The sequence below is a fragment of the Tasmannia lanceolata genome, unplaced genomic scaffold (genome assembly GCF_043159265.1).
Source record: "Tasmannia lanceolata isolate RefF3 unplaced genomic scaffold, GAP_Taslan_0.1 ptg000003l, whole genome shotgun sequence".
Taxonomy (NCBI): Eukaryota; Viridiplantae; Streptophyta; class Magnoliopsida; order Canellales; family Winteraceae; genus Tasmannia; species Tasmannia lanceolata.
The window spans coordinates 4,961,201-4,974,057 of NW_027518680.1; the positions used below are offsets into that span (position 1 = coordinate 4,961,201).

Consider the following 12,857-nt stretch of genomic DNA (forward strand, 5'->3'; position numbering starts at 1 on the left):
CAACAAAAAGGTCAAATTAATGATCAGGAAGATTATTTAGAACAGAATAAAGAATAGTGTAAGTGTGCTTGAGTCTACCCGGTAAGATTATCTTCTTTTTTTTGTATTTGATCCAAGCGTTTCATCTTTAAGATGGTTGTTGGACTTTTCATTGGAGTGTTTGTAGATGAGCGATGGAGATAAGGACACCTTAGAATTAGTATTTTGCAAATTCTACAACATGTTTTGATCCAAAACCCTTGATTTTAGGCTTAAATGGCTATTTTCTCACAAAAATGATCCAAACCATTTTTTTATCTAATGTTAAGGTGCAAAATAATTTTCAATAAAAAGTTTACCACCCTTTATATTTGATCCAGCAGCTTCTTAAAAAGTGAGCTGCTGTTTGATCAAATATCAAGGGTGGTACCTCCACCGTATAGGTGTAAGGCCTTATACCATATAAAATCTCTGTTCTTAGAATCTCAGACCTATACAAGGAGACTTTATCGAGATATATAAGCACGAAATATTTTTCTTCTCTAATATCTCGAATGAAAGCTTGAAATATTCAAGTCTAATTCAAGAGAACAAATCAAACTTTTATCAAGTTCTACGAGATAAGTTCCAGCCATATCCAATGCTCGTCTCCTCCTGCTGACTACTTATACCCCTACTCTCCAAAAATAAGAGTGGGTATGAGTACTGGTAAGGTCCACTTGTTTACTCGTCTCCTCCCTGCTGACTACTTATACCCCTACTCTCCAAAAATAAGAGTGGGTATGAGTACTAGTAAGGTCCACTTGTTCACTCGTCTCCTCCCTACTGACTAATTATACCCCTACTCTCCCAAAATAAGAGTGGGTATGAGTACTAGTAAGGTCCACTTGTTCACTGATCCAAACCATTTATCTATTAGGCTTTGCAATGCTGTGAATCGGCTGTAGACCAAAATCCACCTCCTAGACGATTCCCACCATGCAAATTTAATTAATCGTACATGGATGGTGAGAAAAATGAAGAAGCAATGGTATGTCGTATTCATGGTAGAAAAATAAAGTGACTCTTGCCAAGTTGGTAGAGTAAAAAGAGGTAGGGTTAGACAGAAAACAATTTGGGGATAAACAGTGAGGAAAGACCCGGGGGCTAAGACCATAACAAAGAACATGACCTTTTTGATAGGATATAATGGAAGAAAATGATCCATGGTGACAACCCAACTAGTGTAGGAATAGAATTAGTGAATTTGAGCCTAGATCCTTTCACCTGCTTCATGAAAATTTTATAAAGAATTATTTAGCCGATCCTGACAGGTTTGAGACAGAGGCTGAGTTGAGTAGCTTGTGAGAGCCTTATCTTACTATTCTCTCTCTTGGTCAATATAAATTAAGGTTAAGAGTTTTGGCCTTCTCTTTGGTTGTTGAGTTATTAGTTTGGAGCGATGGGAGCAGCGTCGGTTTCCGTAGCTTCTCCTCACGCTCTCTCCATCTCGTTTTCAACTCCTTTTAGAGCTCGTTGCATTCGTTTCCTTTCTCTTTCTGTTCCCTTCTTCAGAACCCAACAATCAATTATTAGCACGGGAACTCGAATTCTTCCTCTTACAGTCGTACGCAACAGCGGGTCCATCAGGGCCCGACCTTCTTCGGAGTTAAGGAAGAAGGCCGAAGATCCAAAGCCCGACGAGAAGCTTCGGGCTCTCAGAGATCTGTTCTCCAGGCCCGGTATCGGAATCGACGCTTATATCATCCCTTCCCAAGATGCCCATCAGGTTCCATTTCTCAGCCATTGGATTTTTACTTCATTTCTTTTCTGGGTCTCTCTCCTTTTTGTATTTTTTTGCTGTTTAATATCTGGATATGATTACTATGGTCTTTCTTTTGATAATTGTGATGGGTTGGATTTGCTTGGCGTTTGTTACGGTCCTAAGTAGGGGCCTGCCTAGGTATGGGACTAGGTGAGACCCAGCCTAGTACGGGACAGGTTTAAATGGCCTAGCCTAATGCGTTCCATCAGTTCTGGAGCTTTTGGCATATTGGCTAGGCACCTAACATTTAACATTTGGTATGAGCAGCCACCGCGCCCAGTGTTAAAATCATGGAAGGGGCGACATGTGGAAAGGGCTACCTTGATAAAAAGGCCAGAGTGAAAGCTGCCATAGAATGGGCCATCGAAGACAACGGATGCAGAAATGTGGTGGAATGTTACGGTTATGAATGGGTGCCTGCCTAGGTATGGGACTAGGTGGGACCCAACCTGGTATGAGACGGGTTTAAAGGGCCTAGCCTAACCCCTTCCATCAGCTTTGGAGCTTTCGGCATATTGGTTAGGTACCTAACAGTGTTAAAACCATAGATGACTAGTTGTACGATGAATGTTGTAGTTATTATTTTGAATCATGTAGTTTTACGAATCCAAAGGTGCTCGAGGTGACTATTGTTGTTGTGATTTCGTAGTTATGTTTTTACGATGAAATTTATGAATCCAAAGATGCCAACTGTGTGATTAGTTATAAGTTGTAATATGGTAGTTATGATTTTGTTTGGTGTAAGTTTCTGAATGCAAAGACGCATACAGGCTTTTTTTTTCTTTGATTCCTCCATTATTGGATTTTATGCTTTCACTTTGAACTTTTGCACAAGTGTGCAGGCAGACTCCAAAACTCTTCATGTTAGTGTTACTGTTGCAATGTTGAAGCCTCTCTTGTAGAGGATGGCAAGACTGTTCAAAACTTCAAATCATTTTATGGGTGCTATTGCCTATATCCAAAACAAACACTCCTAATAAATATGCACCTAATCATTTTTCTAAAATAAGCACACACTTGTCGAGGTCATCATACACTTCCATCATGAAATGACCAAAAGTAGATTCAGGTAAACCAAAGAAAATCCTATTTCTGCATTTGAGGTCTCTCGAAGAGAAAAAAAAACCCCTTAATTTATATCTTTGGAGTTTTGAATGTTTTCTCTATGTGATCTTGATAGAGCATATTGTGCTTCTGAGATCCATGATCATTTTCTGGTTTTTGTTTGGATTGTGTACTAGAGATTGAGAACGAGAATCCCTTTTGCAATGGATCTTTTGGGCTTCCCTTTTCAAGTTGAATAATTTTAGAAGTTTTTCTTGTTGTGAGTCTTCATTGATGTGAATGTAGAATATTAAATGGATGCTATTTCCTTATTGTAATTGCCTTCCAATTTTGGCATACTGATATTGTCTGGTTTCTAGAGTGAGTTTATTGCTGAATGTTTTATGCGGAGGGCCTATATAACGGGGTTTACTGGTAGCGCTGGCACTGCTGTGGTCACAAAGGACAAAGCAGCTCTCTGGACTGATGGCCGTTACTTTCTTCAGGTATGCGCTCCATATATTTACACATATGCTAGTGGATTTGAATTTTCATTTAGTTTACGAAAAAGGTTCTTGATTATGATTAGTAAAACTAGGTGGTTTCATCTTCTAAATGTATGGATTCACTAATACTTCTTGTCGTGATGACTAGGCAGAGAAGCAGTTAAATTCTAATTGGGTTCTTATGAGAGCTGGCAACTTTGGAGTTCCTACAACTAGTGAATGGCTTAACGATGTTTTAGCTCCTGGTTGCAAAATTGGCATTGACCCTGTGAGTTACATGCCAGTTCATATTGGATGTATAAATTGTCATAATGCTATCTGTACATAACAAATACCTTTTCATGTGCTTGGACTATTGATGCGGTTAAGGAAATGACGTACTTTATTCCTGCAAATATAATATAAAGATTCTGATTTTAGTGTTTCGGTTGGCCTTTGAACCTGTTAATCTGGAAATGGCCATTTTATTACTTTCAAAGCTTACTTAAGGTTTACTCATCATTGATCTGATTGATCATGGGTTTAGATTATGAACTTCAAAAATTTCAGTCATCATCGATCTGATTGATCACCAGGGTAGATTATGGACTTTAAAAATCTCATGAAATTCTAGCAACTAGGGGGAACTTACTGATATGATTAGTTGATAAATTAGCTCCGTCTGTCACAGACTTGGGTCATGAAAAATACACCCGTATTGAGATTAAAAATTCAAATAAAATCACCAAAATTAATAAATAAAAAAAGTCTTCCTTCTCCAATCTTTGGTTTAAATTACCTATGGATTTGCGCAACATTTGCCAACCAACCCTTAGTAGCTACATCTTACTTGGTCATCCACACAAGTCCTCAGAGTTATTTAAAACCCTATAAATGTGAATCTATCTTTGTATTAAATACTTCATATATCAAAAACGGTTATTTAAGGGAAATTATATATCTGCCCCTTTTTTTAAAAAAAACAAAACAAAAAAACATCCCCACCTTTTGTGTACTTGGGACAGCCAGTTGCAGTGTATCTATGACTGCTGAGGGGCTGATGTATTTCAAGTGGGAAGGATTCAAGGGACCTGATTGCCAGTACACTGCAGCTGGCTGTCCCAAGTAAAGAAAAGGGGCGCATTTATCATTTCCCTTATTTAAGCCTTATGAATATAAATTAATTTTAAATGCATGTAAATAGAAAAATAAAAAAGAAAGGTGACTCTTGGTCCCATGCATGTCATGTGCATATTTGATAATGATATGATGGGCAACTACGAGTCGAACCCATTGCAATTGTTTCTATCATGAGTGGATGATCCTAGGACCTTGATCAATAAGGTATCGTTTGGGACTTCCTTAGAAAATCTAAACTGTTGATTTTTGTAGGTGGTAATCTTACAGATGAGGTGTTCATGAGGCATGGGACGACGACCATGCATGTGCTATGTGGGACCCAAGGTCAGAATATTGGGTCCACAGAAACATGAGTCATAAAAGCATTTTTTTTTTTTTTTGGCACGAATCACTTTTGCGCATTGCATGCTTACTCTTCTGCTATTTGTATATAAACAACTGAACTTATTAGGGCACTTGTTTAAAGCTATTACATTTAGAGACCATTTACTAAATTGTGTGCATTTAGTTATAATATGCATGCCTTCATTGAAACCAAGAAGCCTATTTGTTCATTACTTTTTAGACTATAATCTCTTCATGATTAAACCTTTAACACATGAACCTTTTTTTTTCTCTCTTTTTAGTTTAATTTTTCTTTTTCAATATCTAAAATCTCTTTTAAATATTTTTCTTTATATTTGTGCATTGTTTAAATGCCATCTTGTCTTTGATTTTGTGATGGGGAGCAGTTTCTTTTTTCTTCTGATGCTGCGGAGGAATTGAAAGAGGTCATTTCTAAAAAGAATCATGAATTGGTTTATCTATACGATTGTAATCTTGTGGATGAAATTTGGAAGGATTCAAATCCAAAACCTCCTATGAAACCACTTAGAGTGCACGACATCAGATATGCTGGCATTGATGTCTTATCAAAGCTGTCTTCCCTAAGATCCGAGCTCGTTGAAGCTGGTTCTACAGCTATTGTTATTTCTATGCTTGATGAAGTAGCCTGGCTATTGAATGTGGTAATTTTTCTAACTGACCGGCATGCCTCTAAATGATGCAATTAATGTCTTCTTGCTAGTTTTACTTTTATGCAAAGATACCTGTAAGAACATGAAAACCACAGAGAGTTGGAAGCAAGTCTTATCCCTACCTCATTCTTGTTTTGCAAGGAAACTTGGCATCTTTTAATGTAATAACCTGCTTTGGACAATTTTATTTTTGTCACCATTTAGTCATTGTAAGTTTTGCTCTTAATTTTGATATATGGAGCTAAGGGTGACTGAAATGCATGTTTAAAGATGTTGCATATGGCATGGTAAGATTAGTCAGATGGTTTCACAAATCCGATTTTCCCTTGCTTCTTTCATTGGAAACAATGGAAACAATGTAACATGGTTATGATTTGAATTGGAGCAGCTATGTTTCTATTTCCATGCTGACCGAAACCGAAACCGAAACCGAAATTTAAAACCTTGGCTTCATAGCCATATGCGGTGGTTGGTGTGGGACTTACTGCTCAAGAGGCTTTAGGGATCACTCTAGTGACTTGAGTAGCATCTTGATCGAGTACAATCTCAGTCAGATCATCAGTTTCTGCAGCGGGGTTGTGACCAGGAGTTGGAGAAATTCTAATCCATCCTAATTGATGCTAAATAGCAGTTAATCTCTCTATTACTTGGCTATACATCTCTGCTAATTCCTGATTATATGGTGGTTCTTGTTGGTAAGTCCTACCGCTTCTTGTATAAGGTAAAACCTAGGCTCTGATACCAATTGGCGTAGGACAGCTGTCCTACTGGAACCAAACGATTGAAGGTTCTAATCAAGTATCAGATAGAAATAAGCAAATGTGATTAATATGGGCTATGAATCGTTTTAGAGGACTGATTGTGTGTGTTGGAGGCTTGTTTGGTTTGAATAGGACTGTGATAGGTCTGTAAATTAACACTAGTATGAATATTAGGAGTGGTAGAGGTTCAGGTAGAAGGTAGATGAGTGTTTGCCTGTTTTGGGTGAAAAAAATATGTGCATCGACTGTTGCGTGTAGAGATAGGGGTTAGGGGAACTTACATTCGATGACTATGGACAGAAACAGTTTAGCAAAATATTAGAAAAGGTCTTGGTAAAAAAAGAACGATTTCACAACTAGGGGCCACCAGGTAAACAATGACTATGGCTGAGGTTGCTTGTCTCGATCGTTGGGATGCAACAGCCTATTGATAAAGAATATATATTCTATACAAAGAAACATACAACCTATTACATCTCATGATAATGGAAAGTCATGAATTACAATCAATCAGGATAAATAAAGATTATAAATTACAATCAATAAAGAATACGTAAAAATATTCTCTTGCACAATATGATATGAATTTGAAAGAGCTTTCTTCTTGGGCTAGTCAATGATGGTAATGTTTATGATATCAGCAATGCTTAAAATATTCCCTTGCACAATATGGCACGACTTTGAAAGAGCTTCCTTCTTGGGCTAGTCAGAGATGGAAATGTTCATGACATCAGCATGATGTCCATGATCGCTTGAACAAGGAGATAGATGTGAAATATTTGATGACATCATCTTATGTCATGATGTCTTTGAATGTGATACGCTAACACCCACCTGCAAGCTGGATGGGGCGGTAGATACTTTCAGCTTGTCTCGAAGCCATTGAAACTGTTTGATGGGCAAACCCTTCATGAAACTGTTGGCTAGTTGATTGTCACTATTGATGAATAGCACTTGAAGAGCCCCTCTAGCTACCTGTTCTCTAACAAAGTGATAATCAACTTCAATATGCTTGGTAAGAGCATGTAAGACAGGATTAGCTACAAGATAACTAGCCCTCACATTGTTATAATGTAGGAGAGGAGGGTGCTTGATAAAGAGACCAATGCCACACATTAGAGATTGCAACCTACATAAATCGGCAGTGGTAGTAGCAAGAGCCCGATATTCTGCTTCTGTTGACGATCGTGAGATAGTGGGATGTTTGCGAGAGCTCCAAAGTATGAGATTAGGGCTGAGATAAACACAACTGCCGGATATAGAGTGATGACTATCAGTACGGCCTGCCCAATCCGCATCAAAATAGGCCAACAAGGCCATAAATGAAGAGCCCCGAAAGAAAAGTCCATGACCAATAGTGCCCTTTAGATAACACAAGATGCGCTTTACTGTGTCCGTGTGTGACGTGGTGAGCTGATACATGAATTGGCACACCTGATTTACTGCATAAGAAAGATCAGGTCGGGTCATGGTTAAGTATTGTAATGCACCGACAATGCTTCGATGTGTAGTAGGATCTGACAGAGGGTCCACATTCAATGCTTATAGTTTAGTTCTCAAAGACATCATGACATAAGATGATTTTTTTTTTTAAATGGCAATATATTGAAAAAGGAACCGAGATGGTCCACCAGAAACACAATGAGGAAAAGCATAAAAAGACAACAAAATACAATAGAAAATACAAAACAAACTTCTCACGGGGGAAGGAAATCGAACCACTCCAACCCCATTTTATGTACTCCAGATCTAGCGAGAGAATCCGCCCTACCATTTGCTTCGCGTCTAACATGCTTAAAAACCATAGACGACTCTGAAATGAGATCAGAAATTTCCTCAAAGTAACTAAGGAATCTCCACGGGGGAGCCACTCTCCCAAATAACCAACTAATTACATTTGAAGAATCTCCCTCCACAATCACCCTATCATAAGAATCATCACTTAGGTGCTTTATCCCCTGATATGCAGCCCTTACTTCCGCTTCAGATGAGTCAGACCTTCCAATTGGACCTGCAAAAGCCCACGATACCACCCCTCGGGAATCCCTGCATAGCCCTCCAACCCCAGCTGGACCCGGATTACCCAGGCAGGACCCATCAAAATTTAATTTAAGAAAACCTTCAGGAGGGGCTTCCCATTTCTGACTTCTCTTCTCTCTCCTCATACCTTCAGAGCACACAATGCGCCACCCCTCCCACAGATCGAAGGCTGATACAACCTTTTGAGGAAGAGGAAATTGAGAAAGGCTTCTTCTTGATTCCTAAAGACAAAGCACCCGGACCTGATGGCTTCTGCTTAGCTTTTTTCCAAGCTTGTTGGTCGGCTGTGAAAAGTGACATCCTTCGTTTTTTCAAGGAGTTCTATGATGGTATGACTCTTGATAGGGGCACAGGGGCTACATTTATAACTTTAATCCCCAAGGTTAAAGGGGCCTCTAAGGTGTCTGATTTCCGTCCAATCAGCCTGGTTGGATGCCTGTACAAGGTTTTGTCCAAGGTGTTAGCTGACCGAATTAAAGTAGTGTTTCCTTTTGTAATTTCGGATAGTCAGAGTGCCTTTGTTAGTAAGAGGAAAATTCTGGATTGTTCTCTAATTGCGAATGAAGTCATTGAATCATATTCAAGAAGTGGATCTAGGGGCGTGTTGTGTAAGCTAGACATGGAAAAAGCCTACGATAGAGTGGACTGGGATTGTCTGGACTATCTTCTGGGGAGGTTGGGATTCAGAAATCGATGGCGAGGATGGATGAGGCAATGCATCTCCTCGGCATGGTTTTCTGTTCTGGTTAATGGGTCGCCAAAAGGTTTTTTCAAGTCTTCCAGGGGGTTAAGGCAAGGGGATCCTCTCTCTCCCTTTTTTTCATAATTATTGCGGAAACTCTCAATCGATTGATGGTAAAAGGAAGTAGCAAGGGGCTGTTTGAGGGCTTTATCATTGGTAGTAACAGAATAGAAGTGTCGCTTTTGCAATTTGCTGACGACATCATTCTATTCTTTGCTCCTAACAGGATGAAGATTTTAAATTTGAAGGCTTCGCTAAGATGCTATGTGCTGATTACTGGTCAAAGATCAAACTTCCAGAAATCCAGCTTGTTTGCTATCAATCTCCTCCCTCAGAAGCTCTCGGTTTTGCAAATGTGATGGGTTGCAGTTTGGAGACTCTACCTTCATCGTATTTAGGGCTCCCTTTGGGGGTTGGAAAACCGAGAAAAGAGCTTTGGACCCCTATTGTAGAAAGAATAAAACGAAGGTTGGAAACTTGGAAAAAAAATCTTGTTTCGAAGGGCGGAACATACCCGTGTACTATCTGTCTCTATTTAACTATCCATGTACTAAATAGGGGTTTTGGCTAACATACCCGTGCACTATCTGTCTCTATTTAACTGTCCGGTGAGTGCAGTTTTGAGAATTGAACAGATTCAAAGAAGATTTTTGTGGGGTGGGTCAAATAATAAAGGAGGAATTCCTTTAGTAAAGTGGGATAAGGTTTGTGTTCCTATAAAGAATGGAGGGTTGGGGATCCAGAGAATGAAAGAGTTCAACAGTGCTCTCTTGGGTAAATGGCTATGGCGTTTTGGTGTGGAACAATCTTCTTTATGGGTAAAAGTTATTGGGAGCAAGTATGGTTTCCTACATGGTAATTGGTGTTCGGATGATAAGTATAGTAAGAAAGGAGGGACCATTTGGCGTAATATTTTGAGGTTCAAGCAAAGCTTTGAGGCGGGAATTCAGTTTAAAGTATATAAAGGAGATCGGTATAAAATTTTGGTTGGACTCATGGTGTTCTGCTGAGCCTTTGGCGGTGCTTTTCCCTGGTTTGTTCTCGATGGCCTTGGACAAAGAAGTGATGGTGTGCGATTGCTTCGAGAGAGTTCACAATAAGGTGGTTTGGAATCCTTGTTTCAAAAGATATTTCTTTGAGAGAGAATTACCGTTTATCTCTCATATGCTTCATCTCATTGAGAGGTGTTATATAAAAAGAAGTGGGTTGGACAAAAGGATATGGATATGGGATTCATCTGGCTTATTTACCGTGAAATCTTTTTACTGTCAGTTGCTGCCTGCTTTTGGAGCCCTTATCTCTACTGATGTTTGGAAGTTTCATGGCCCCCCATCGGTATCTTTTTTCAGCTGGGCAGTGTGTAATGGGAGGATTCAGACCATTGAGTTTCTAAGAAAAAGGGGTATGTGCCTAGTGGACCATTGTTCGCTGTGTTTGGAAGATGGGGAATCGATTGACCACCGTCTTATTCATTGCAAGGTAACAAGAGAGATTTGGGGTCTCATTTTGGATAGGTTTGGTATTTACTGGGTCTTTCCAAAGTCTCTAGCAGAACTATTTTCGAGTTGGGATTTTGTGCCCTGGAAAAAGAAAGGTAAGGTGCTTTGGAGATTATGTCTAATAGCTTTGTGGTGGGTCATTTGGAAGGAAAGAAACTCGAGAGTTTTCGAAGGAGTAGCAAAGTCATCGTATTGGTTATATAATAAAATCATCGCCATGGTTATTTATTGGGTGAAGAGCATCCCTCTGTTTACATTCGTATCATGACATAAGATGATATCATCAAATCTTCCATATCTATTCTTTTCATTCAAGCCACTAGGAACATTTTGATGATGTCAGGAACATTTCCATCATTGACTAGCCCAAGAAAGAAGCTCTTTCAAATTCGTGCCGTATTGTGTAAGAGAATATTTTAAGCATTGCTGATGCCATGAACATTAACATCATTTGACTAGCCTAAGAAGGAAGCTCTTTCAAATTAATGCCCTATTGTGCAAGAGAATATTTTAAAGCATTCTTTATTGATTGTAATTTATAATTTTCCTTTATCCTGATTGATTGTAATTCATGACTTTCCATTGTCATGAGATATGATAGGATATACATTTCTTTGTATAGAATATCTATTTTTTATAAATAGATTCTTGCATCCTAACGATTGGGACAAGTAACCTTTGCCATATTCTTTGTTTTCAGGTTACAGGTCATTGGTTCGCAGGCTATAGGTTCTAAGGGTCTAGGCAATTACACAGATGGACGGTATGGATTAAGGTAGACTGTAGGCTGGTTGCTTGCTTGGGGTTTGTAAGGCGTTTACAGTCTATGGATGATGGGTTTAGACATTTTCAGGGATCAGCATGTTCGATTCGCGTGTGGAGACGTGTCGACACGGATTCGGCATAGGGGGGCAAAGAATCCATGCAACACGGGCAACTAATCTCCCTCTGTTATGGGTACTTTGACAACTTTCTATAGTTTCCGGGAGGTTTATCGAATTGAGAAGTTGTGGCCAGGATTGCCCTTGCCCTACATGGGATCCTCCTCTTGTGTTTCAGAAGCTGAACTTTGATGGGGCAAGCCTTGAAAATCCTTGTCAATCTAGCATTATGGGCCTTTCATGAGTTCTTCGAGAGATGTTGGGTGAGATTTCTTGGGCTCTATTAGCGAGAATGACTCTAATGAGGCTAAGGTGCAGGCTCTCCTCTTTGGTATCAAGTTTGTGGATCAAAAATTTTCTTGATCGACTTATCATTGAGGGTGACATCCTCAATGTTATCAGATGGCTGGGGCAGTGCTTGCTATTCCTATAAGTTTTCTAATGCTATTGAAGAGATTCTGGATTTGATTGAGGGCCATACTATGGAAATCTAACTCACTCGACATTTGGCTTATTGCGATGCAAACCGACTTGCTTGTTGTGGAATAGATAGAGATGGGATCTCTATGCTTGATTTCCTTCCTCCTTGAGACTCTTGTAGTGTTTTTTCATTTTTTTTTTGTTTTTTTTTATTTTAGTAGGGTTTGTGTAGTTTGTAGTTTTCTTTTTCGAGACCTGCTCAGTCTTGGTGTTTCTTCTTTCGCTCTTTTAATTATATTTGCTTGCCATTCAAAAAATATTGTATGTAAATAATATTATAATAAATAAGATAGGATGAACATTCTTCTCACACATAATCAAACATGTTTGCCAGACTTGGCAAGTTCTTCCTGGAGTGTCCTTTAACCCTTGTCAGATAGTCTCGGGATCGCATTAAATGCCCAATTATTTGATGGCTGTCATTACTTTAATATCTTTTGTGGCTTTCAATCTCTTAATTCCTTTGAATTTTATTCTGGTTCTACAGAGAGGAAATGATGTTCCACATTCACCCGTGGCCTATGCATATTTAATTGTGGAGATTAGTGGTGCTAAATTGTTTATTGAGAATACTAAAGTCACCCAGGAAGTGATGTCTCATTTGAAGGATTCGGGGGTAGAATTGAGACCATATGGAGCCATTCTTTCTGAAATAGAGAGGTAGTTTTGTGAACTTGAAAAGTACTGCTCTTCCTAAATTATTACCTTGACATTATTGTCATTTTATGGTTGAAGTGATGGTTGAGATCCACATCTGTCATTGTTTTTACCACTATCTTTGTGTCACTAGTTTTACCGCTATATTTTGTATCAATGAGTTGTAGCCAAACATTATTCTACTCTACCATTGTTATCCTTGATACATTTTAGGCAATGATATATGAATGGTTCATGTAAGTAATTAAGAGGATTAACGAGGAAAAAATCTGACTAAATATCCAAAGCTTCTTTTGTACATGATTTCTTAGCTTCCAAGCAAGTGATTT

General features: G+C 38.9%; 1 protein-coding gene across 1 annotated transcript in view; it reads left to right on the plus strand.

Moving 5' to 3' along the window:
* The first annotated feature begins 1,158 nt into the window (after window positions 1-1,158).
* LOC143848669 (Metallopeptidase M24 family protein) overlaps window positions 1,159-12,857 on the plus strand; it is a 31,443-nt gene continuing 19,744 nt past the window's right edge. Inside the window, exons 1-5 of the mRNA XM_077357664.1 lie at window positions 1,159-1,747; window positions 3,208-3,333; window positions 3,482-3,601; window positions 5,184-5,459; window positions 12,359-12,531. Of these exons, the coding sequence (XP_077213779.1) occupies window positions 1,421-1,747; window positions 3,208-3,333; window positions 3,482-3,601; window positions 5,184-5,459; window positions 12,359-12,531 (1,022 nt within the window). The 5' untranslated portion in view covers window positions 1,159-1,420. The remainder of the gene's footprint in view (window positions 1,748-3,207; window positions 3,334-3,481; window positions 3,602-5,183; window positions 5,460-12,358; window positions 12,532-12,857) is intronic.